Raw genomic sequence first — 26,441 nt, 5'->3', positions numbered from 1 at the left:
AAAAATCCACTAATTGTAGTATTTAGAAAATTAATCATATTATTTTTGATTTCATGTGTGAATTTTAAACGATCATAATAATTGTTAAATATGTTGAGAGTTGTATCAATTTTATCTTTAGGAATTACCATTAATATATTATTAACGTACCTAAAGTACAAAGGAGCACAAAAATCCAACATTTCAAGACATTTCGTTTCTAAATTATCCATGACTATGTTCGCTAATATAGGTGACAGGGGGGAACCCATCGGGGTGCCAAAGGTTTGTTCATAGAAACATTCGTTAAAAGAAAAGCTCGTCGAATCTAAAATTACCTCTATTGCGTGTTTAAATTGATCCAAATTAAAACTAGTGTTATTGCTAATGTCATTCCATCTATTTTCAATGGCTTTGATAACAAGTTTTTTGAGAACATTAATAAACAGTGAGGTAACATCTAGAGAAATTTGCCCAGTTTGGTCGATTACGATTGCTTAATTTTTAACCTTGTGATTTTATTTTTTTATTGTGCGTTATATTTAAATTTTCTAATATTTATTCCTAATATTTAATATTTATTTGTAATTTGTTCTTAATATTGTCTCTATTGTGTGCAGGGCCTAATTTCGCGAGGAGATTGTAAATAATTAGATAAGTAATTGTCAATACAACAAATGATAACGAATTTATGGAAAATAAATTTGAGACAATTAAATGTGCGTTATAAGAAATATTTTTTTACGTTGAGTGTGAATAAAAAATAAATATTAAATACGATTAAGCGATTTATGTGTCTGAGATTTAATTATTAAATCTTTTAAAACCTTAAAATATCACGGTAAGAGCACGCACGATTGATATTACGAATCGTTATTGCGTGACGGTTAAATCCTGTCGAAAAATGAACGACTTTATTCAAATGCTCGCCAATCACTCAAAAATCAATATTTCTAAAATCCCATACGTATTGTACTAGATATACCATTGAAGATCATGAGGAATTTTTTTATTTGTTCTTGGTTCAAATTTCCAACGGCTACACTGCTTGCCGCAGACCCTTTTATTTTAAAGGAGCATCAGGGAATATGGCTGCCATTCCGCCATTTTGTAATATTATTTTATGAAAAAATTTTTACTAGTACTTCAATATATGCTTATTAACTTCACGGAGTATTAATACTTTATTTCATTTCCTTTCATTAAAAAAAAAATGTCGAAGAAGTGCAATTTTTTGGGCCGTTACAGTGGTGTTACCCCTTAATACTCCAAGCAAACATCACGTTGCAAACATCAGACAGCCTCGCGAGATTTGCATCTCGCATAAATATGTAGCAGGAGCCAATTGTAGCAATTTGCTTGCCAGTTTCGAATTTAATGCAATGTTGCCGTGATAAATTTCATCAATCTACTTATCGTTGTAAATCACGGAGTAGACTTTGATTAGTATAACTTCGATTATCACTGCTTTTATTACTTGTTCGAAATTTAATAACATGTAATATTAACAAAAGCGATGAAAAAGTTCCTCGAGTACGGAAATCCAGATTGCATAAATAAGTTCTATTTGAATTCTACTTATTTATTCTTTATGACAAGTGATTATATATAAATATTTATTTGAGAGATTTATTTTGACGCTCCATTAAAATTATATTAAAAAAATTAAAAACATTTTATATAACAATTTAATTTAATATTACAGAATATGCAATTACAGTTTACTTGAGCAGAGATATTTACAAAATAATTTAAGGGTGACGAAAAGCTTGGAAAATTCCAAAGCCTTATCTATCTCTTATCTTGGAACAAAAATTGTTCGATTGCGAAAGATAATTATATAAGTATAAGAATAAAATACTGCAACGATATGATGTTTAATTGCAGCATCGTCATGCAGTTCAAATATTGACTTTTCACTTTTTGCGAGACGAAATAAATCATTACGTAAGTCGCGTAGTTACGATAAAGATACAATTGAAAAGGATAAAATCGTCATTCACTTGACAAAAGGTTCATCTTTTCATTATCTTAGTTCGTCAAAGATGCACCTACATTATCGCAAGTGTTATCGAATACCTGGTGTCGCGATAATTTTATCGCACCCGAACGTGTGTATGTTTTCGTGAAACACGATCTCAAAATTCAAGCACTCATTGCCTTCGTATTGAAGTTCTAGATAAGTTATATCATTTCTCTCTTAAAAAAATAAAGATAAAAGAAAAAATCCTGTCTTGTTTCTCGAATTTCTAATTAATAGCGAAATTTATAAAAAGTATTAATAACCTGTATAAACGAATTTTTTTTAAATAATAATTTTAACGTAATATTTAATTGTGCAGGATGTTCCACGAAATTGATTTTTTCCTAATAATGTCCTATAATATTCCTAATGTAATCCTAATAATATTTTGCGTAGAATAATGAGATAAATCATTTGACACACCCTATACATATACATATCAATGTAATAAATGTATTAACTTATTCAACTACAAAGTTACGATGATCCTCTAATTCTCCAAAATCTTCTTACAACGTCATACACGTATTTGACAGAAGAGGATTGGATGTCGCGTTAAGTAAAGCATCACGTTTCGCTTTCTTTGTAGCGACGACACTTTAGTCGCTCTTTCATACTCCCTGCGAATCTTTTGAACGAGCACTCTGAAGTTTGAAGAGGCAGGCAGTGAAGTGGTGGACGCGAGGTGATATAACGAGTCTTTTGAATCGCCGCCTCTCCCTTCCGGCTACAATAACGATTATAATTCTCACGAATAACACGTTTGTGCAAATGGATAGATGAAGCATTAGCTTGTTATTCAAGTGCTAAATGTTTTAAACGGATAACACATTCTTACACAACTAATCTTTTTCATATGCATATAGCTATTTATAAAAGATATTTATGAAAGATAAAATTGAAGAGATTCTTAAACGCAACTGTATTCACTTTTTCTCTTTTTATTTTTTATTTTATTTTATTTTATTTTTTGTTATCTAAATAAAATTATATAGATTATCTAGATGAAATTTTGGCGTCATGTTATATCTTTATACAGATACTAGAAATGTATTATCTTTATCTGTATCTTGGGTGAAAGTGTTATTTTTACTAAATTATCTAGAATAATGTTAGATAATTTCCCAGATAGCAAAATATATGCATTCTGTACTCATATTATACTCATATTTCTTAAAACATGATAAAAATAGACACAGATGCAGGCTCATATGCTACTCAAAACACGGACGTATTATATCTTTAAAATTTTTGCAAAAATGTCATTATGAGTACATAAATATGTTCAAATTAATATTTGAGCTTACATTTTTCATCATATGTATGTAACTTGTGCTCATGATATCTATCATTATAATATGATTACAAGACATACAACACATTTCAATCAATATCAGAAGATCATGACATAAAATCTGATCATCAGGCATTTCTGTCTTGGTTGGTTTAGAGTTATAGCACATATAAAAAAATACTTAAATAGTATAACTTAAGCAGTAAGTGATAGAAATTTACAAATTAATGTATGAATATATTTTTATATCCCTTTTATAATTTACATTTTGTATAACTGTCCTTACATGAGCGGTCTCATATAAAGCGGTATAAAAAATATTATCTAGAAGTTAGTCAGATAAATTGCTATATAATTTTATCTTTTACCTAGATATATTTAAAATAAAATCATCTTATCTATCTATTTATGTATATATATATAACCCCTATTTTGTATGTCGTTGAATTGATCAGGTACTTCCTGACATGTTAGAAACACTAATTTTGTATGGTGATAGGAAAGGTAATAGGAAAATTCTTGAAATCTTTATTTCGCTTTTCATCTTCTATATATATTGTTACGTTGATGATGATGATCTTCTGATATTGATTGAAATGTGTTGTGTCTTGTAATCATATTATGATGATAGGTATCATGAGCAAATGACATACATATGATGAGAAGTGTGAGCTTAGATATTAATTTGAGCATATTTTTGTACTCATAATGACATTTTTTGCAAAAATTTTCAAAATATAATATATCCGTGTTTTGAGTAGCAATAGCACATCTGTGAGTCTGCATCTGTGTCTATTTTTGTCATCACGTTTTAAGAAATGTGTACAATATGAGTACAGAATGCATATATTTTGCTATTTAGAATGTATTACTGCGCAAATGTGTCCGGCAAAAGCGTCGTTCCGTATTCGAGCGAGCATAAAAGGCTCGATGTACCGGCGTGTACACAGCTGATTGGACGAAATGACATCTTACGATCCATCACATCTCCATCGTCGTTCATCCGGTCGGTATAATCGGACATTTTACTACCCATCATACGCACACACATAGCAGTTCCGCATATATTCACATAAAGAGAGACCTGAATTAAAATTATGCAAACATTTGCAGAAAGGGAGATTGCTCTCTTTGTACTTATTATGATGTACATATTTATAAGACCACATAATCTCTCGAATTTTTGAAAATGTACGTATCAGCATACGCAATTTTAGGGTCGCGAAATATAAAATACAGTGTCGAAAATAATATCAATATTATATATTATTTTAAAGAGGCTGCGCATAATTAAAGAAAATTAAGAATAGGAATAAATATATTATTAAATGTTAGGAACACAAGAATTAGGAATTATTTTATTTGAAAACATAAATAGACGAACACACAATGTGTTAAGAACCAAGAAAAAATATTAAATAAAACTCGTACGTCGTATTTTTTCTATTGTGCGCATAGCCTAATTTAGGATTATTATTATTGTTGTAGTTATTGCGAAAAATTGTAGAATTGAAATTTAATGTTGAGATTGTTACGCTATCGAGGCTTCTCAAGTTACATCGTTCACCGCGGGTGGCCATATCCACTGGCGATACTATCGATTTTACGAATACGAATGCGATTGCAGCAGCCGCGTTAATATTCTCTCGTGACTTCGTCTCGCTCGAGTGAACTGCGTTTAAATTACCGAAATACTGGCTGCTGACATTTTGCCGCTCTATTTCGACGCCAAACTTTCTTAAATAAATAGCGAGGCCGCGGATTCGAAATTCTATTCCATGAAAATGGTGTTTCGAGAGCTAGTTTTACCTTTTCGTTTTTTATTCGATATCACTTCAATTATCTCGATTCGTCCAATTTTGTCATTGTTATCAAGCTATTTTACATAACGTGACGTAACGTTTCTGACTATCGTCGAGCCGGCGAATACAAAGATGATAAAAGTTGTAAAAAAGTTAAACCTTTTAATGCATATTCTGCGGATTTCTGCGATTCAATAATTTAAGAATCTCTTTTCTTTTTTTGCGTTTAATCCCATCATGTTGTAATCACAATTTCTATCAGACATTGTATTTTTCGAGAAACAAAGATGTACATACACATCCGGTGCACGCTCGTTAGTGATTAATCTGTCATGATTTCGTAACGGATTGACTAACCACGTGAGGTGTGCTTGAAAATCACAAGGTTCATGATTCCCTATATAAAAAAAATTAACCAGAAAATTCTAGACTCACGATATTAATATATATACCGTTAGGATATTCAGATAAAAATTCTAGACTCACGATATTAATATATATACCGTTAGGATATAATATTATTTATATATACAGGGTGTTTCTAAATAAATGTGAAAGACTTTACGAAATGATTCTTTGTCGAAGATTAACGAAGATTTTTCACGTACTCCCTCTCTGAGAAGTTACACTCCTCCAAAGGAAGACATGAAAAATTAGGTTGGGTTTAATTTTTTTTCTCAAATTTGGAATAAGTTAAAAAAATGAAATTTGGATATTTTCTATTAGTAAAAAGTATATTGATATTTTTTAAATCTTCCCGTACTGTTATAAGGGGATGAAACTAAGAGCTCCTATTTAATTTTTTATTCGAACTTTTTAACAGACCAGGAGGTGACCATCTAATCTCTGTACATATATTTTTCTTTCGTTTTTATTATATTGTTCACATTTTATTCAGTTTATCTTGATTTTATTAATAAATTTATTATTGCTATCATGAGTTTCTAATTTTATTAATATGCTATTATTAGTACAATATTATTTATATATATTTTCCTTCATTATATTTGCATTTTATTTTTATTTTATTAATACGCTACTATATTGGTTTCAATTTTATTACTATGCTATCATTAATCATTACTATCAATATTGCTTGTACATATATCAAATATCAGGTTGTTTCTCTCTGATAAAGTGAGCTGAAATATTGACGAAACTTTGGAATCGAACAAAAGCCTACACGATTCAAAATCGAAAACAATTCTAATATTCATCTACATTCTAATATTCATCTACCGCGAAAGCTTCAAATATGAAATTACTTATCCAATGCTGTACATTGTTACATCCTCGCGATCTGAATCATATTTGCAACTCGTTATACATGTATTTGTTTTCGTGGAAGCATCAGTCATATCCGAAAGATGACGAAGAGTTTCCGAGCGTGTATACAGTTTTTAAATCATTACATTGTTCGCATTTTTAATCCCCTCATGCTTTTCATAATTTCTTCGTATTTTTAAAACTTCGTTCTCGGCTCAGGAGGATCCTAGCAAGCTCTGCTTTGCAGCATATGGAAGTTTTTAAGTGACAACAGCTTCTATTAAAATTTGGACCCGATTGGTATTTTCATTTTTTGTTAGGAACATTTATTGAAATGTAGAATGACATATACTAATGACATATAGAATAACATATAATACTAAATATGAGAGGATTGGTTTCGCGCAATTTTTTCCGTTTTACTTGTATTTGGTTAATATAGCAAAATACGCATTTGAGCAAGGGAAAAGAATGAGGAGTGGAGGGGAGAGAAGGGAAGGAGAGAGGGAGGGAGACGGCGCAGGCGGAAATTCGAGGTCCGAAAATCGCGGAAAACGCACCGGCGGCGCGTCGCGTGCGCATGCACGCACGCACACGCGTGCGTGAGCGAGTGAGTGTCGAGAGGGGTCTTCCCCGCTCCGGGTGCCAAACCGGTAAGGCGGCGGTGGTGGTGGGTGTAGGTGCGTGTTATCGACCGGGTATCCTTCTGGACGGACGGACGGCGTGTGCCCCACCCTGAACTGGGTAGGGAGCTGCTCTCGGGAAAGCGAGGGAGCGAGAGACGGAGATAACGAGAAAGAGAGACGGAGAGAGACAGATCGCGGCACGCAGAATACCTCCTGCTTAGTGATAGCGTAGAGACTGTAGTGTTCACATCACATCACACCACACCACCTAACCAAAAATTTTTCTCGTCACCGTTCTAAAAGAAAGTTCGATATATATATATATATATATATATATATATATATATATATGTATATATATACACATATATATATCTGCACGTCACAAGTTCGTCACAAGTTAGTCGCGCCGCAGACACGCACACTTTTAATTATTGTTAGTAACCACGAACGTACATATACATACGCACACGTGTGTATATATATATATACATATACATATATTTTGTACACGCGTCCGCGACAGGGGCCCTTTTTCTTTCCTGATCAAAGGGCGCGCCCGGCGAAAATCGAATATACCCACGAGGAGAGAAAGGAAGGGAAAGAGAAAGAGAGAGAAAGGGAGAACGCGACAGCGATTGTGCCGGGAACGACGTTGATCTCTGCGTTGAAGAATTATTGGCGAAGAAGAGGTGATGGTGCTTCCGTTTCGTCCCGTTTCGTTTCCGCTTCCGACGAACCCCGGAATCATCGCGTTTGCATCCCCCTCTCTTTCCCTCCGAACGCGAGACAAGAGGCTTCGACCTTTCTCACCCTCTCCCTCCCTTCCTCCCTCCTCGTCGCTCCCCGTCGGCTGAAATTTTCCTCGTGGCTTTCCTTGTCTACTTATCTGTCTAAGACGATAAGATTCCGCCGAGCGTGTCGTCTTTTTATAAAAGTGTCTGTACTCTGTTCAACGAGAGAAGTGCATCGGTCTGCGCCATAGATGGGCAAAACAGATGATGCCGGCGGTCCACGGGCTTCGGAGGTCTGGTACCATTTATTGAAGACACTAGGTCTGTTCTTTTTAGCTAAACTGGCTGCACTAGTTCAAAGTTTATCTTTTTTATTCCATATTTGGAAGGAAAGACAAACTTTGAACTAGTGCAACCAGTTTAACTAAAAAGAACAAATCCATTAGGTCTGTTCTTTTTGGCTGAACTGAACTGAATTAGCTGCACTAGTTTAGAGTTCATCTTTTTTACTCCATATTGGAAAAAAGAGGTAAACTCTGAACTAGCGCAGTCAGTTCAGCTTAAAAAGAACAAACCTATTGACAAATTAAAAAAACAGTGAAGGAAGAGATCATGGATGAAATGGACGGATTTTTGTCCGATGCACGATTCTGTTGAACAGAGTATACAGGGTGTTTCTAAAACGTCAGAGATTTTAAGGGCGTATTCTAGGGGTCAAAATAAGAAAAAAAATTCCTATAAACATAAGTCCAAAATGCTTTCCTTCCCGAGCCTCCTAAAGTTAGATGTATTGTAGCTCTCTCAGATACTTGTTTACAGATTGTTGAAAGTCTTTCTCGATCTGTGAAAGTCTCCGAGAAGAAACACCCTAGAGATGAGATTAATGTGGAGTGTGATAGGATTAATAATTTATTTTGTTAACTTTTTCCTGTTAATTGTGCATATTCGTGTGATAGACTCGGCATATCCTCTTCGAAAGTTTGAACGAGATGTTAAAAATTCTGTTGGAATTATTAGATAAAGGACGCGTGAGAGTTGACATGACAGCCGGTTCATTGTCAATAAAAAATATTTTGTCACGTTCGAAGTGTGCAGTTATACGTGTTTAAATTGTAACCTCGACTTATTGAAGATTACATTCTCTCTCCGAGAACCCTGGAAAAATTTCTTATATAATATTAATTTTTTTTACAATTCAATGTACATATATATTAATATATCATTAGTTAATTATCTCATATTTAGTTTTTGCAGAAATAATATTTAAAAATTTACGGAATGACATTAAACATCAAAATTCTCTTTGTCAATTATTTAAATTCTCGTAAGATAATTTTTGACGTCTCGTATCATGAAAGCTCGATAAAAAATGTATTTTCTTAATCTTGTCATTGTGTGTATAAAAGTTTCATCTATTTTCTCCAATGAGTCTTCTAACTTACTTAAAATACTTTCACACTTCTCTTTTTGCTAAATCCAAACGTTTAGAGTTAAGAAGCATCCCCTTTCCCTAAAAAATCGCGAATCGAGAAAAAAGTTCACGCAGATAATTAACGCGAGCACCATCATCTCGTCTCATATTAGTTGATCATTTTGAAGAAGAGGAGCCGGAAGGGTAGTAAGAAAACCAGGACCCAGGACTAGGCAGGTAGCAGCAGCAGCAGCAGTAGTAGCAGCCAAATTCACAAAAGATAGAAAAAAAACAGAGTTGAAAACAAGAGAAAGGTCTCCCGGTCGTGACCTTTGACCTTCGACCTAGCCGTGAGTTACGAGCGTCCCCGGATCCCGAGGAGAACCATCAAGATCATCAGGATTATTCGCTCCTCTCGACCAGGAAGAAGTGTGTGCACAAAAGTGATCGTGATCGCAAATAGAGAAGGAGAAACGAACGAAAAAAAGGATCATCGTCCACGAGGACTTCTCTCTCCGTCCACACCCACGTTTATCCTTCTCTCTCTCTCTGTCTCTATCTCGTGCGCGTTGTCCGTTTCGAGGACCGGAAACGCGCACTTAACTAACGCCGGTGCCGCTCTTCATCGTCGCGAGTGCTGGAAGCCGAGATACTGATGAAAGACTGATTTTCTTTTTTGCGTTGCGTATTCAGAAACGGTTTTTAAAGCATTTAGAGTGAGACTTTTTCAATCTTCCGCTTTCTTTTTTCTCTTTCTCTTCGTCTCTCGCTGGTTCTTGGGGCGTCGTCTTTGTTCTCTCGTCGTAGTTGTCTTCTCGTCCTCGCAGCGATATGGGCGGATGTACTTCGAAGGATACCACGTCGGGCGATGAGTATGTATCTGAGAAAAATCTTTTAAAGCGATGCGAAAAATTCCCTTATCTCTTCTCCCCCCCCCCCTCTCTCTCTCTCTGTTCTTCATTATTGTTTCTGTTTCTCTTCGCGGTATTATTGTTATTAAAATACCATAATTATATATATATATATATATATATATATATATATATTATTATTATTAATTTAAAATATAATATAATTATAATTTTAAATATATTAATATTGTAATTATGTGTATTAGAATATTTTAATATAAAACAATGACATAATATTATGTATGTATAAAGAATATAAAATATTTAAAATTGACTTATAATAATACATTAAATCTATTAAATTTATTAATCTTTTATTTTTCGCAATAATTTCCTAGATATTTTAATGAGAATGTAATCGTGTGAAATCGTAAAATATTAGCGTGACTTACTAATTTTTAATGCGAGAAAATATATATATTATAATAATAATATTATTTTATTACCAAAACATAATTTTAAACATTAATATTTTAATTGTTTTAGAGTATTTTATTGTTACGAATACATAATAAATGTTAATATGTAAACAATATAAAATATTTAAAATTATTATTAAAAACTATTATTAAATTTTTATAAATTTTATTTTTTGTGATAATTTTCTGGATATTTTAATAAGTCTCTTAGATAATATAGTATATCAGAATATATATTAAGGAATTTTAATAATGTTTTTAATGAGAAAATTATATTAATATTATTAACATTTTATTACCCCAAAACAAACTACAATTTTAAATGTATTAATATTTTAATCGTATTAGAGTATTTTAATTTTAATTTAAATTTAAAACAAATACGTAATCGATATTGATATATAAAAAATACAAAATATATATTTAAAATTCATTAATAATATGTATATTAAAACCATTAAATTTATTAATTTTATGTTTAGTAATAATTTTATGCTAGATATTTTAATGAGAGGGAAAAACGTTAATATTATTAATAATGCATTAAAATAAAAATTCATTTTAATGTTATACGTTTATGGGAATCTTAATAAAAAAATCTAATAGCCGGAAGTCATGGACTTTCATTTCTTATAATTCTCTAACAAACTTGCCAGGCTCTAGGGTCTCGCGACAGTTTACATGCGACATCTCCGGATTTTCGCGCGACATCGTCCTACGTAACTCGGTGATGGTTTAATGCGACACCATATCCATGCTCGACACCCGCATGCATTCGTAAAGGATTTCGCTCGAGCTATTCCGTCGTCACCTCTCGTTCGAATCGACGCATAATAAATTGCCGTTTTCGACGAGCGATGGGCGGCGTATGCTCGTCGCTGGGTATATGCGAGTCGGAAGACCAACAAACTAAGAGCGACGACAAGGTCAACGACAAGGTCGATGACAAGGTCGATGACAAGGTCGATGATAAAATTGACGACGACGACAACGACGATGACGAGTACGTATGGCTTATTCGGCCCTTGACCTTAGGATGCATCTCCGCGAATTCGTCGATTCACTTTTAACTCTCCTCGACTGTTTTTCGAAAAAAGTGCTTTTTGACCAAAAACGCTTTCAATATAAAAAGTTGCTAAATTTATAAAAGGTTGTTACCTTTTGCAGTTTTTTTGGTTAAATTTGAATCTGAGGTAAAAAAATTGAAATTTTTTTAAAAATTGCAGATACAATGACGGACAAAAATCTAAAAAAAAATTGCATGAAAATTTGTATCTAGGGATCTCTCAAGCCATTAATTTTGATTTTAAAGTTAAAATTTTTTCAATTTAAAATGTCTAATATTACGGATTAAACATCTAAAAAATTAAACTTTTTTTTTGTATTTTTGATTGCTTTGTTGGATTCATTTTAAATTTGGAAATTTTAATTGTGAGCGCTCTAATCAGAATCTTTAAAAACCTTGAATATCCAGTTTTATGCAAATTGAACAATTTGTTGAATTTTTGGTAAGTCATTTTAAATTTTAAAATTTTAACTTTAAATTTAAATCCAGATTCAACACTAAAAACCATAAAAATATACCAATGTTTTAATTGCTGCAGTAAAAATACTATTTTTTGAATATGCAGATTTTTTTTTGTCATGAGCATCTAGGTAGCAAGCATACGTCATTTTAACGTGAAATAACGTCATTTTGACATCTAATGATGTCAGTTTGCTACTTGGGCACTCTTTGGTCAATTATTTAATTTGGTGGATATTTCCGTCATGAACAGACAAGGGGTTAAAATAATATTGGAAGCGAATGTAATAGTTGTCGCGTAACTAAAAATATTCTCTGTGCTTCTTCTCTCGTCTAAAAATAAAATTAACATTGAAATTCTCGTTGATATCGACAGTTTTCAATATTGTTTCCAAATAAAAAAACGGAATTTTTAAATTTAATCTTTAAAAGAAAGAAAAATCGTTAATTTATTTATTATAGTGTATCCTAGAGTCAAGGGACAGACAAATAAAGTGCACCACGCACCATCCAATGAGAGGCACACACGTGCTGCACTGGCTGCAAGGAAATTATAAGCCACGTGATTGATGAATTAGATATAGCGAAAGAAATATAAGAAACGTGTAAGTAATACGTCGCTGTGGATAAAGTAAAGAAAAATTAATCAGCAGATTATTGCGTCATCAGATGATTCAGGCTAAAGTTATGCGCCGATTTAATCGGATTTGCGCCAGATATTCAGGCCGAGACGCAACAGATGTTGAAATACTTCGCACTCTCGTCATTAGATAACGTCATACGGATGCAACTGTGGCTGGCTCTTTACAGCATCATTCTTTATCTTGATGTTTTGCACGCTATAAATAAACTATAAAGCGAGAAATATTACATTATCAATTGAAGGAGCGATTTTTAAAAATCTGAAAACATTAATTTTAGAAGATTGTAATATATCTAGAAATTCAATTTTTAAAAATTAATTTTGTTAAATTTTGAAAAACTTAATTTTAAAAGATTTTATGATTTAAAGATTGTTGATTCGAATCCTTCAGTTGAATTATGAAAAATCTAATTTTATATTCTTGTTATAATAAGAATCTTAATTTTTTTGGCGTCTGACGTGTGATCGCTCAACGTTTTGTTACAGCAAAAAGAGCAACAACATGGTGGACGCAGCGGTTCTGGACAAGCTGGAGTCCGGCTATGCCAAGCTGGCGGAATCCGACAGCAAGTCGTTGTTGAAGAAACACTTGACGAAGGAGGTCTTCGATCAGCTCAAGACCAGGAAGACCTCGTTCGGCTCTACTCTCCTGGACGTCATCCAATCCGGTTTAGAGAACCATGATTCCGGCGTCGGCATCTACGCGCCCGACGCCGAGGCGTACACAGTCTTCGCTGAGATCTTCGATCCCATCATCGACGATTATCATGGCGGCTTCAAGAAGACGGACAAACATCCGCCCAAGGACTTTGGCGACGTCGATTCCTTCGGCAATCTCGATCCTACCGTGAGTTTTCTCCTTGATGTACAGGGTGTTCCATTTTAATCTATAACTTCTAATACGAGCTTGTCATGAAAAATATTGAGTTTTTTAAATTTTTACAACTTTATTTTTATTTTTTCCACGAAGAATTTATTTATAAAGTAAAAAAAAACTGCATTCCCATTGAAAAAAAACAAATAATCTTCCAATAACAAGCGGTATCCAGGAAAGTCATTAGCGCTCGAAAACTTTATTTGAAACATTTTTTTGTAAAGTGACAAATAATCATATTAATCGAGGTAATAGATTAAAATGAAATACCCTATATATTTAAATTATATAAAATATCTAAAAAATAAAAAATTAGATAATATTCTTAAATTTTACAATATTTTTTCTTTTTTCCTTATAGGGCGAGTACATCGTGTCGACTCGCGTACGATGCGGCCGCTCTTTAGATGGTTATCCGTTCAACCCATGCCTGACCGAGGCCCAGTATAAAGAGATGGAGGAGAAAGTATCTAGCACGCTGTCCGGTCTCGCCGGCGAACTGAAGGGTACTTTTTACCCGCTCACTGGCATGAGCAAGGAGGTGCAACAGAAACTGATCGACGATCACTTCCTCTTCAAGGAGGGCGATCGTTTCCTTCAAGCGGCGAATGCCTGCCGTTTCTGGCCGACCGGACGCGGCATTTTCCACAACGATGCTAAGACCTTCTTGGTCTGGTGCAACGAGGAGGACCATCTCCGCATCATTTCCATGCAGATGGGCGGTGATCTCGGACAGGTGTGCAACTATTTAGTAGAAACGAACATTTAAGGGGATCCCTCAGCGGACTACGAACGCCGACAAAATAGTAGCGCCTTCATTTTGGAATTAAAAATAATGATAATTACCAATTGATTTTCGGAAAATAATTACTGATATTTTGAATTTCACATTATAAATCATCCAGATAAAAAATGATTAGAAATCCATGTCATTGCACACATGGAGCCACTTTTTGCTACGTTTACTATTGTAGGTTTGAACGTAAATATGTATTGCTGTTTTTCGCTCTATTATACCTAAAACGCACGCACACATACGTACGAATCGTAATACAAACTATACTTTAGACTATTAGATTTATAATCTAGATTTTCTTTCGTGTATCTTACAGCCCAGGGATCTTATGTTAATATTCACATATAAAATGTATATTTTTTATATAAAGCACAATATGATGAATTAATAGCTCGTTTGTCATTTGAGACGTCATATAGAGACAAAAATAGATGAGGAAAACTGTAATTTCAGATTATATATCTCGTTTTTCAAGTGAAATCGAACTTCCCTGGGATCATTGATGTATATATTTCAATTGTAGAGAAGCATTTTTATTTCTGTCAAATGAATGCGACAAAGGACTAGAAGTACGAAAATAATAATTAGTCGATAAAATAGACAATCGTGAAGGATCCCCTTAATTAAGAACTTTGCCGCAATTTTATATGAAATTGGAAAAATTAGTTTATTTTCTCTTATGTTGTAGCTTACGATCTGCTAAACAAAAGATGTAATAGGTTCAACGCTAAATGACAATACTAAGTAAGACCTCGTGTTTCTCATATTTGACTAGTTGGAAGTCAATAACTGTTCATTATTTAGCGTCCAATTTATTACATCTTTTCTTCAGCAGATCACGAGGTACAACATATGAGAAGACTAGCTTATTTTATTGAGATCCAATTTCGTATAGGGTTTTTTGAACCTCACATTAACCTTAAAGAGAAAAAGACAAGGCTCTAAAATATTTTACTACTTCCAAAGGTATACCGGCGCTTGGTGACGGCGGTGAACGAGATCGAAAAGCGGGTGCCGTTCTCGCACAACGATCGCTTCGGCTTCCTGACCTTCTGTCCGACGAACTTGGGAACGACGGTGCGCGCTTCGGTGCATATCAAGGTGCCGAAACTCGCGGCGAACAAGGAGAAGCTCGAGGAAGTCGCGGCCAAGTACAATCTGCAGGTGCGCGGCACCCGGGGCGAGCATACCGAGGCCGAAGGCGGCATCTACGATATCTCCAACAAGCGCCGTCTCGGCCTCACCGAGTACCAAGCTGTGAAGGAGATGAACGACGGCATCGCCGAGCTCATCAAGCTCGAGGCCAGCCTCTAAAAAACTCAACCCCCGCCCCCACCCTCGTATTCGTTTACACTCCATCCGTAGCCCCGTCGTGAACGTCACGATGTATTTACGTGACGTCACGCTAAGAAATTTGTGTCTACGACAGAGAATTTTATTCCGAGAACGAATAATATTTGTGACGATGATTTAATGCGGTTTCCAGCTATTTCTGTATTTTATATATATATATATATATATATATATATATATATATATATATAATTATATATAATATATATATATTATGTATATTAATATTATAAATCAACATCATAATATTAATATATAAGAACGGAATAGCCTCGAGCCGCCATTAGACGAGCGTCTTAAGTTGATTCTTATAGATTTGTTCTCGTCATCATTTATTTTCAGAAGGAAATTCTCACGTCGCGGATGCAGTCCATTAGAGCGCTGTTTAGTATGATGTAAGTTGCTCGCGCTATGACACGTGCTACCTCCTTTTTGTGGCGTATATATTTTTGGGAATAAATTAAAGGAGAATTAGTTTGTGTGAGAATAATATATGCATGCATATATATATATATATATATATATATATATATATATATATATATGTATGTATGTATGTATGTATGTATTATGTATGTATAATTATAATGAAGTTAATATATCTCTGAGAAAACAGAATTATAATGCAAGAAAAAGTAAATTATTATTTGTTGAACTCTTTTATTAATTTGTACTTGCTATTTTTTGTTCTGTTATTAATCTATATAATATATTCCAAGTAGCAAGCGTGCATTTTGACGTCGAATGCCGTCATTAAACGGCAAAATGACGTCATTTTGATGTCAAATGACGTTATTAAACGCTAAAATATCATTTTACTACTTGGGATATTATTGTATTTTGTTATTAATTTATTAAAGATAAGAATTGATGAGGAAACGAAAGAAAGTGCTATGAAAAGGAGAGAAAATTACAGAGAGCAGCTTGCATCGTATTCCGCGCGTTGTATTCGACAGTATTTTAATTTTGTTCAATTGTTCCTTTTTTTTGTTTTTAATACGTAATTTCGAAAAATCGGGAAATTCTCGAGACAACATATTCGTTCTTTCGTTTTTTTTTCTTTGTCGCAATCGCGCTATTATATTCGTTACCGATGACACATAGAGTCACGCGCGTCTCCACACTTAATTAAGTAGTGCTGTAGTGCTAGTTCCCAAGCAAATTCGTCGTGATTGTCTAATTAAACGAAAGATAATGAGGAAAGGAAAGAGAGGAAAAGAGAGATCGTTGCCATTTAAAGAAATGTCCTCGACGACGATTTTTAATTTGTGCGATCCGTTTTGCGATCTTCACGGAACTTCGGAGGGTCGAGGGTGCTGTTTTTTCGGCGCTCTGCGGTTTTCTAGTCTGCGAATGGTGGAGCGAGACATATTCACATGTTTTTTCATTCTCTTTTTTACCACGTGAGAGAGGCTGAGAAGGGGAACATCTGCGCGACGGATATTACACGCACTTTAAAAACACATGCGAGTAAGCGCTGCGACATATTATAGAAAAAAAACAGTGTAACTATCAACCGATTCGACAAGATGTACGATGAGAATGCAAGTAATGAGACACGAAAATAAAAAGACATACACATTATGTATATCGTTGCGTACTTTATTTTATCTCGATTCTTTCCTTAGTTCTGATTTATATGTATTTCACATTACGAATCCTGATGACATCCGTAATTTTCTATAAATTAAAAAATATAGCTCTACTACTATATACTTATTTTTTTTTTCAATTTCTCTTGTATTTTTTTTTATTGCTGACTGTTATAATAGGTAACAATTTATTTGTAATTATTTATAAATTGATACTCTTTATCTATACTTTGTTAAGAGATTACTAATCTCTTTATGCTTTTTACATTTCTTTAATATATGTTTAATTTTAAGAGTATAAACCTTGTCTTTTCCTTTTTTAAAATTGTTTGACTTTTTATTTATAATAAATAATAAATGTATTATTATAAAAAGAAATATTTATTTTAAGAATATATTATTAACATAAAAAGCATATTTGTGCCAAAATATATATATATATATATATGTATTGAGATATAGAAATATAAAATAAAAAATATAATTCATATCACATAATTGTAAGAAACGATGTGAATCAAAATTTATTTGATTTTCATTTTTACTAGTAATAATTTATTTTTATATCTCTAAAAAATTATCTTATAAATATATGTAGGTGTAACAAGTATTCTTATTTATTTATTAACAAAATTAATATAGATGCATTTGAGGATCATATTTCAATAATATAATTATATCAGTAATGTGGCATAAAAACGTATACGTAAGCAATATAATTTTATTTGGATCAAATACAAACGTATCTATCTTTATAAACGTATGTATCTTTCTTACAAAATATTTATATTATTAAACATAGTTTATCGAGTAAGTTGTAAAATCTATTTATTACATTGATGTAAATATATGTATACATATATTAATATTGTATAAAATTAAACATTTGTTCTTTGTTCTCGCTGCTCTATATTAATTCCTTACATCATATAAAATTTTACAAATAATTATATTTGTATTAATACATATTTTACAGCTACTAACAAACTATTTATATAAAATAAAATTGCATTCGGCAACAGATCAGAGTTCAATTTTGACGTATAAAAATTAAATAAAAATTTATTGATTATACATATATGCGGAAGATAAGTATAAATAATTATAATTTATATTTTAAAAATGAATAAAAATTGTCATTTCTCAAAATAGTAATTTATATTATTCATATTGTTATCGTTGTTCAATATTCGGATGACAATTTCGAGGGAAGACAAGTACATGTATTATATTGTGAAATTACTAAATAATTCTTTAAATAAACACGGCGCATTGATTACCATATATTTGTAAAAAAATAGAGAATTTCTCTATTATACATCGAACTCTGTATTTTCAGCAACGAACGCAAGTTCGATCACATTTTTTGCGAGTAAGTTCAGCTTAGTGTATAAAAATATATAGCAAAGATTATTGAAAAACAAAGTGATTAAAAATTAGAATAGCAATATGTGTATGCAGCTAAATCTCACAGCTCATTCGGTAAGATTCTATCCTAAGTACGTGTGTATTTGATGTTTGTTTATTTATACTTTATGTGCAAAGTATTTTTTATGAGTACATATAAGTTTATATAGTATAGACAGCGCCTTTTGTGTTTTATTTTCTTTTCTTAAATATTAAAATAGATTGATCATTTTGGATTTTCGAAATACATGAAGTCCTGAAACATCGAAGAACATTCTAAATGTACATAAATTAAATATATATATATATATATATATATATATATATATGTATATGTATATGTATATGTATATGTATTAAAATATAATAACAATATAATATTATAAAGTATATTATGTAATATTTAATATTTTAATATTTATAATAAAATAATTTAATATTTTATTTAATTTAACAATTTAATATATATATATTAATTTAATATTAATTAATAATTTAATATTTTTATTGTAAAATATAAATAATATAATAATGTATGTATATAATAATTTTTTATAGTATATATATACACATATATATATCACATATTTATATAATTTAATTTAAGTTTAACTTCTTTACGTAATATTTTTCTCATTTTTCTTCTTTTGGATTTTTCGTTAAAATAATTGATTTTTTATGATACACCAAGATACTCACTATCAGAAGACAGGCTCCCAACAGTACGGCCTTTATATTTACGTCGAGATCGCGTGGAAAGTTAATGCCAAACTTATCGGAATCGGTAAAAAGTTCTCGACCGATACCGCTCCATTGCTTCTGGATTCTGCCGACGCGATGCTTCTCATCTAGGGATTTGATCTGTAGATTTAATCAGATTTGAAGAATGTTAACCCATTTTTTATGCAATTTTCGCAAACGTTGATTAGAAGTAAATATCTTGCCAAATTTAATAAGTATCATATGTTAATCCTCATTATTATTGAGAACTTTCGTTTCATAAACTTTAAAAATCTTTTGATTTTCTCTTAATTTTAGATAACAATTCAATATATATAAAATATAATTAAGTTTATTATAAATAAAAGTAGTATGTTCATTTTTTAACTATTTACATATATAATTTATATTATATAAATTATCTTATCATTAGTTCTCATTATTGTTATTATTTATTCATTATTACATTATGTTAATCTGGTTAATCAGACATTATATATTTTACTATATTCTCTATCAATACTGATTTACGTATAATTATACTTCTAAATCAAAGAAAAAAAGAAATTATATCCTTTACACGTTGATTCTAATATTAATAATAATATATTATTAAAAATTAGATACATTCATTTTTTCCAACCTTTAATTATTATTAATTTTCATCTATATACAGGATGTCCGGTAACTAACGGACCAACGATCACAAATGGATTCTTTGGTCAATTTAGGAACGATTTTTCCTCAGCGAAAATGTCGAAAAAAAGGTCATCATTTTTTACAACTTTCCAATATTTGTCATTATGTATCTTTATAACTAAGCTTCAAATTAAAATCTTATTATAGTAAACTCTACCTGAAATTAACTGAAGAATGTAATTATGTTAGACTTTTAACTCCAAAACGTTTAGTTTTCAAAAAACCCATTTTTTTCAATCGCTTATAACTCGAAAATTATTGACTTCTCAACATTTTTGCTAAGGAAAAATAGTCTCCAAATTGGCCAGAGAATCCGCCCTTAATCATTGGTCCGTTAATTACCGGACACCCTGTATAGAAAATTATATAGGATTGAAGATAGAAATGTAAAAAAAGAAAAATATAGTTTTAAATTTCCTGGATTCTCGCCGCGGCTATGTTGGATTATTGTGACATCATTGATTGTAAAGGGGAAAAGATAATTTTTGAGGTATTTTAAAAGAGTACTAAAGCCATCTGAAGTGCTGTTTAATCAAAATATATCTTTTTATTTCGAAATGGCATCTAAGAATTTTTAGCATGTGTTTTCTCGCATCTGACGTCATAATTCCAACTTGGTCGGCGAGGAGCCAGGAGTCTTAACGCTTAATTAATATTTTCGTGAAATTACAAAAGGAGTTAATAGATGTAAACTTATCAAGGATTGGGTAATAACTATAGTTAATTAGTTAATAGTTAGTTAAAAATTAATAACTTTTAACTTAGTTAAGTTAGTAGTTTAATTAATTTAAAATGTATTAATTTTTAACTCCAACTAGTTATTTTTTACCTTAAATTTTTTTCCTAAGTTAAATTTTTTTTATCTCTAAATACCATTATTGTTTTTATAAGTTATAAATGTATTATTTTTAAATTAAAGTATTATTAAGATTCATCAAAATTAATATTGGACGCTAGTGGTGAAAATAAACTTGGCAAAATAGTTAAAAGAGGAACACGTCAACGACGAAACATCATAGCGATGGGACGTGTTCCTCTTTTAACTATTAATTTTAAATAAGATCGGTTTTATGTCGCGCTAATCTCATTTTAATTGATGGAATTCTCACTTGATAAGGACCACAACCAAATGGTCGAAACGTCGTGAAAGTATTGAATAAAATTGCTAGTTACGTCGAAATCAATTTTTCCAAGTTAAAGTATTATTAATTTTTATGTTCATTTGTCATCAATTATAATTATCAAAAAATATATTTCTATATAAAAATCAAAATTTCTGTTATTATAACTCTTAAAAGAATTAACAAACAAAATTCTAATTTAATATAAATAATATTTTTAGTAATTAACTTTTGATTTAACTTGAATTAATTTAATCATAACTTTAACTCTGAGTTATTTTTTGTTTATGCGACTTTTAACTTAATTAAATTAATTTTATAAGCAACTAACATTAACTTAATTTAGTTTTACAAAATCATTCAATAACCCAACCCTGAAACTTATAAGAGTAGACTTAAAGAAATGTTGCAGTACCTCAAAATTTACTTCAACGCAGAAGCGGAAGATCGGTCCCTTTATCGTTAACACCGGCTGGCCGGATGCGTTGCGAATGTAGAATATCGGTCGCCAGAGACTCCATTCTTGAGTAATGCTGCCCAACAGAGTACCCCCGGAATAAACCTCTAAGACCTGCAAATATTTTCGGAATACATACCTCCAATATAAAACTTTAATCGTCTACCTAAAGCTATAGTTTTATAACAAAAAATGAATAAATTATTCATATTTTAAAATAAATATTCTAGTGATTAAGTTTGAAATAAGATTTTATTAAGTTTTAAAATGAGATTTTATCGATAATCTGAAGTTTTCTTTAGTTGAAGCATAAAGAATGTAAAGATTGAACGAGAAATCGACATTGAAGTTTTCTTTTTAGAGTATTGATCGAATTCTTTAATAGTGTGGGCGAACTTTCGTCAAAGGTGAAGCTGACAGATGGCTCGCACGTGTGAAGAAACTTTGGCATACACAGGGATCAGTAGCTCTCATTTCGTTTTTAAATCCTGCCTTTAAATTTATTATTATTTCTTATTGTCTTTAATGTTATCTTTCTCCTACTCCATTAAATGTTACTTATATTCAAAGTTTTTTTAAAATTTTAAATTTTAAAATATTTTATTTATAATTATAATTATAAATTAAATTATAATTATTTATATTTTATATTTATTTTGAAATTTTTTAAATATTTAATTTAAAAAATTATAAATAATAACCTAATTTTTTTCTTATAACATATTCACTTTAAATTATTATATATCCGTTACATTTCTTATATTTACATTTTAAGATTAAAGAAGACTAAAAATAAGAGTCCCAAAAAAAACCATTAATAAATTTTATATAAACAATATAAAACACAATAATAATAAATTATCAGTGAAAGAAGACAAGACTTGTTATAGCTAAATTTTTCCCTTTCTTTAATAAATATCCCAAGTAGCAAACGTACGTCATTTTGACATCGAATGACGTCATTAGATGTCAAAACTTGGAATATCTCAAACTAGCGTCATTTTGATGTTTAATGACGTCAGTTTGGGATATCACTGCTTTTGCACAAATTTAAGCGAAAAATTGCAATTGCATTTTAATAATCCTAATAAGTTTTAAACCAACTGTCGTAAGAATGACGAATGAGCTGATTTTCGTGGAGAGAAATTTTGATTTTTTTTTAAGGATGTGTGTGTGCAAGACTGAAAAATCTCTCTTGATCAGTGTTTGCTGTTATCTAAATAAAATTATATAGATAATCATCTAGATGAAATTTTTTGACATTATTTTATCTTTATATATAGGTACATAGATATAGATAATAAAAATATATATTATTTATATCTGCATCTTAGATAAAAAGTGTTATCTTTACTAAATTATTGAGAATAATATACGAGTATTTAGATAATTTGCTTTAGAGTTATATAGTACATAAAAATATTTAAGTATAGTAGTATTTAAGCAGTAAGCGATAAAAAAACAAATAAATGTATAAATATATTTTATATCTCTTTTATAATTTACATTTTTTTTATAACTGTATTTACATAAGCAGTCTTAAAAATAATATTATCTGGAAATTATCTAGATGAGTCGTATAATTTTATCTTTTATCTAGAAATATTTAAAAGAAAATCATCTTTATCTTATCTAAGATAAATTTGCATATTTTTATCTCATTTTTATCCAGCTAATTTTAAAATCATCTATGCACAACACTAGTGCTAATTATTCGTTTTTCGGAATGCAGTCTTTGCGTAGAAATAGTAGTCGTAATAGACTAAAGTGAAGTAAATCCAAGTAAGTTTACCTGCAGATAGCAGGGACAACAGCAACTGTCGCATCTGAAGGGCCGAGTCATACGCAGGATCTCCCGGCGATCTCGATCGTAGACACTGAATTCGCAGGAGCGGTACTTGCCCAAGCACATTCGCGAACAAATGCCCGATTCTTCGGCCACGTAAAACACTGGTTCGCCGCGGATGTTCGAAACAGCGTACCTATTCTCAGTCTCCCACCCGGTAAAAGCTGTCATTTAAAGAGATGTAACGCCAAATGTATAATATATAATATCATAAATAACATATATATACAGTGCTTATTGTTATGTAAATAAAATTATATAGATAATCATTTAGACAAAACTTTGACGTCATTTTATCTTTATATAGATAATAAAAATATGTATATCTATATCTGTATCTTTAGATGAAAAAAGTATTATCTTTACTAAATTATCTAGAATAATTTTCAAATAATTTTGGTTTAGAATCATATAGCACATAAAATACTTAAATAGTAAAATTTAAGCAGTAAGCGATCAAAATTTATAAATAAAAATATAAATGCATATATTTTTATATCTTTTTTATAATTTACATTTTTTTATAACTGTGTTTACATAAGCAATTTTAAAAATAGTATTATCTGGAAGTTATCTAGATGAATCGCTATATAATTTTAGCTTTTATCTAGATACATTTAAATTTAAATCATCTTCATCTTATCTAATAATAAGATAAATTTACATATTTTCCATCTTATCTAAGATAAATTTACATATTTTCCGTCTCACCTTTATCTAGATAATTTTAAAATCATCCAAGCACGACACTGCACATATATATATAATATATAATACAATTAATAATACAATTTGGTAAACATGCATATATATATATTAAAAGACTCATTTTCAATAATCTTGATTTAAACAATATATTAAGATCAGCTTGAGTAATATCAAAAAAGTTTTAATAGTCATTGTTTATTAGAACAATATTATTAACAATTAAATTGTATAATAAGAACAAGTAATATATCGTTAGTTAAATTACACTAATTTACAGCCAAAAATTATTTTAAATCAAAGTGTTTCTCATATTTCCAAAATAATTGAGGTTTAATGTGCAAAAATGACTTTTTTAAATATTTTTATAAAAAAGATTTCTTGTAAAAAAAGTTAACATTATCTGAAAAATCTGATCAAATATCATAAATGTAATGATTATCCCATATAAAATGCATTTTTTTAAATGTTAATATCTTACTTTTAAGTCATGTTATGAAAAATTAAAGCTGGGAATTACTTATTCTCATATGAAAATACTTTTGATAAAAGAGTTTTTGGGAAAAAAATTATTTTTCCAAAATTAATTTTACCATTATTTGTCCTGCTATAGATATAATACAACTTTTGTCTGGGACCTTTTTTTCGAAAATGCATTTGTTTCGAAAAATTCATTGTGGATAATTAAAATAAGACACCCTATATATATATATATAAATATACATTTGGAATGGAATCTATCATCATAAGTTACACTGTACATGTTTTTGAGTATCGATAGTCTTAAACTACAAATTATGAATATATAATTATATGATTTCATCATAAGCAGGGTATTTGTTATCTTATTGTTAGCAAAAAATAAAAATATTCACATTTTATTTACATAGGGCATGAACAATATACATCATGACATATTTAATCAGAATTTTCAGATAACGTTAATCTTATTCACAAAAAATATCAAATATAGCAAAAAAGCCATTTGTTGCATATTAATTCTCAATTATTTTGGAAACCTGACGTGCTAATGGAAGTTGGCTTGAGGCATCGTTTTCAGCATCTAAAAATCTATAAAACGCATCTTGTCTGATTTAAAATAACGAAAAAAATTTTTTATAAACTTTTGTTATTGTTCGTATAGCCTAATCCAGATCGATCTATTTTTAAAATAAAAAATTTTTTTAGTGTTATTAGTTTCTTGAAGGCAAAGTGATACAGAGGAAAAAGTTTTCGCCTATGTTTTTATTTAAATACTTTTAAATATACCATTAATATAAAAAATTCAATAAACTCACTAAAACTTGGATTTTACTCAGTTAATCTTGACAATATATGTCAAGATCAAAGTTTTAGAATAAACCTCTAAAATGTAATATTTTCCTGTTAATATTTTGCTCCCAGTAATCTACTTTCTCAAAAATATGAAAATATAATAATTATTGAATTATACACATTATACAATTGTACACATAATAAAATACAAATAAAAAATAAGTTGCTATTGCGAGAGATAAATATATGCGTAATTCTATTTACAAAAAGTGTTAATCACGTAAGTGATAATAACTCTTTCGATGAAAGTTTCACGGATCTCGAATACACACTGTACTCGCGCTCGCGCTACAAGATGTTTTATTTTTATCTCTCGACAAAGCCGAGTGCTCACCTTCAAATAACTCAATTTTCTGGTTCACGAAAAGGTAATCAAGGTCCATAAGGTATTGCAAGCCGGGTAAATATGTCGTACTCGGTGGTAACCAGCCAGCTGAAAAAGTGACGTTCGATAAGCGATGACGTTTATTCGATACACAATTCATTATTGGTATAAATAACAAATACTTAATATGTCAATACTATAGACATTGGAATATATATATATACATATATATCAGGGTTGGGAAGTAGCGAGTTACTTGTAACAAAGTTACAGTTACAGTTACTTTTTTTCAGTAACTAATATAACTTAACTTCGCTACTTTTCTCCATCTGTAACTGTAACTGTAACTTAGTTACACTTTTTTAGTAACTAGTAACTATTTTAACAGTTACTTTATTAGTTACTTTTTTGGAAACATGTACTAAAAGTATCGTTCAAGTATGGTAGCCGTTATATTGTTATTAAATTCTGATAACAAATTAAAGCATATAGATCTTCATATGATTTAATCTTTTACTTAAAATTCTCATTTAGTGTACATAAAATAATATAATTAAGATCGACCAATCACAGTCAAG

The 26,441-nt window shown here is 30.6% G+C and overlaps 2 protein-coding genes across 7 annotated transcripts in view; one reads left to right on the top strand and one right to left on the bottom strand.

The window, feature by feature from the left end:
- The window catches only part of Argk1 (Arginine kinase 1), a 30,901-nt gene extending 14,037 nt beyond the window's left edge, over positions 1-16,864 (top strand). Inside the window, exons 1-5 of one of the 3 annotated variants that reach the window (XM_029314674.2) lie at positions 7,385-7,682; positions 9,324-10,007; positions 13,120-13,480; positions 13,869-14,243; positions 15,270-16,864. In XM_029314674.2, coding sequence (XP_029170507.1) covers positions 9,967-10,007; positions 13,120-13,480; positions 13,869-14,243; positions 15,270-15,617 — 1,125 coding nt within the window. In that variant the 5' untranslated portion in view covers positions 7,385-7,682; positions 9,324-9,966 and the 3' untranslated portion in view covers positions 15,618-16,864. Of the gene's footprint in view, positions 1-7,384; positions 7,683-9,308; positions 10,008-13,119; positions 13,481-13,868; positions 14,244-15,269 lie in introns of those variants that run through there. The other 2 variants (XM_085481332.1, XM_085481333.1) reach the window with 2 other exon arrangements.
- A 1,180-nt stretch (positions 16,865-18,044) lies between these two features.
- The window catches only part of LOC114940153 (phospholipid scramblase 1), a 66,266-nt gene continuing 57,869 nt past the window's right edge, over positions 18,045-26,441 (bottom strand). For 2 of the 4 annotated variants that reach the window (XM_085481331.1, XM_085481330.1), the window contains 5 exons: positions 25,873-25,971; positions 23,445-23,662; positions 21,611-21,766; positions 19,355-19,516; positions 18,048-18,911 (listed from right to left, as the gene is read on the bottom strand). In XM_085481331.1, the coding sequence (XP_085337457.1) occupies positions 18,882-18,911; positions 19,355-19,516; positions 21,611-21,766; positions 23,445-23,662; positions 25,873-25,971 (665 nt within the window). In that variant the 3' untranslated portion in view covers positions 18,048-18,881. Of the gene's footprint in view, positions 18,912-19,354; positions 19,517-21,610; positions 21,767-23,444; positions 23,663-25,872; positions 25,972-26,441 lie in introns of all 4 variants that reach the window. The other 2 variants (XM_085481328.1, XM_085481329.1) reach the window with 2 other exon arrangements.

Source organism: Nylanderia fulva, unplaced genomic scaffold, assembly GCF_048542155.1.
Source record: "Nylanderia fulva isolate GAGA-0341 unplaced genomic scaffold, ASM4854215v1 Scaffold174, whole genome shotgun sequence".
Lineage (NCBI taxonomy): Eukaryota > Metazoa > Arthropoda > Insecta > Hymenoptera > Formicidae > Nylanderia > Nylanderia fulva.
This window is presented reverse-complemented; position numbering and strand designations above follow the sequence as displayed.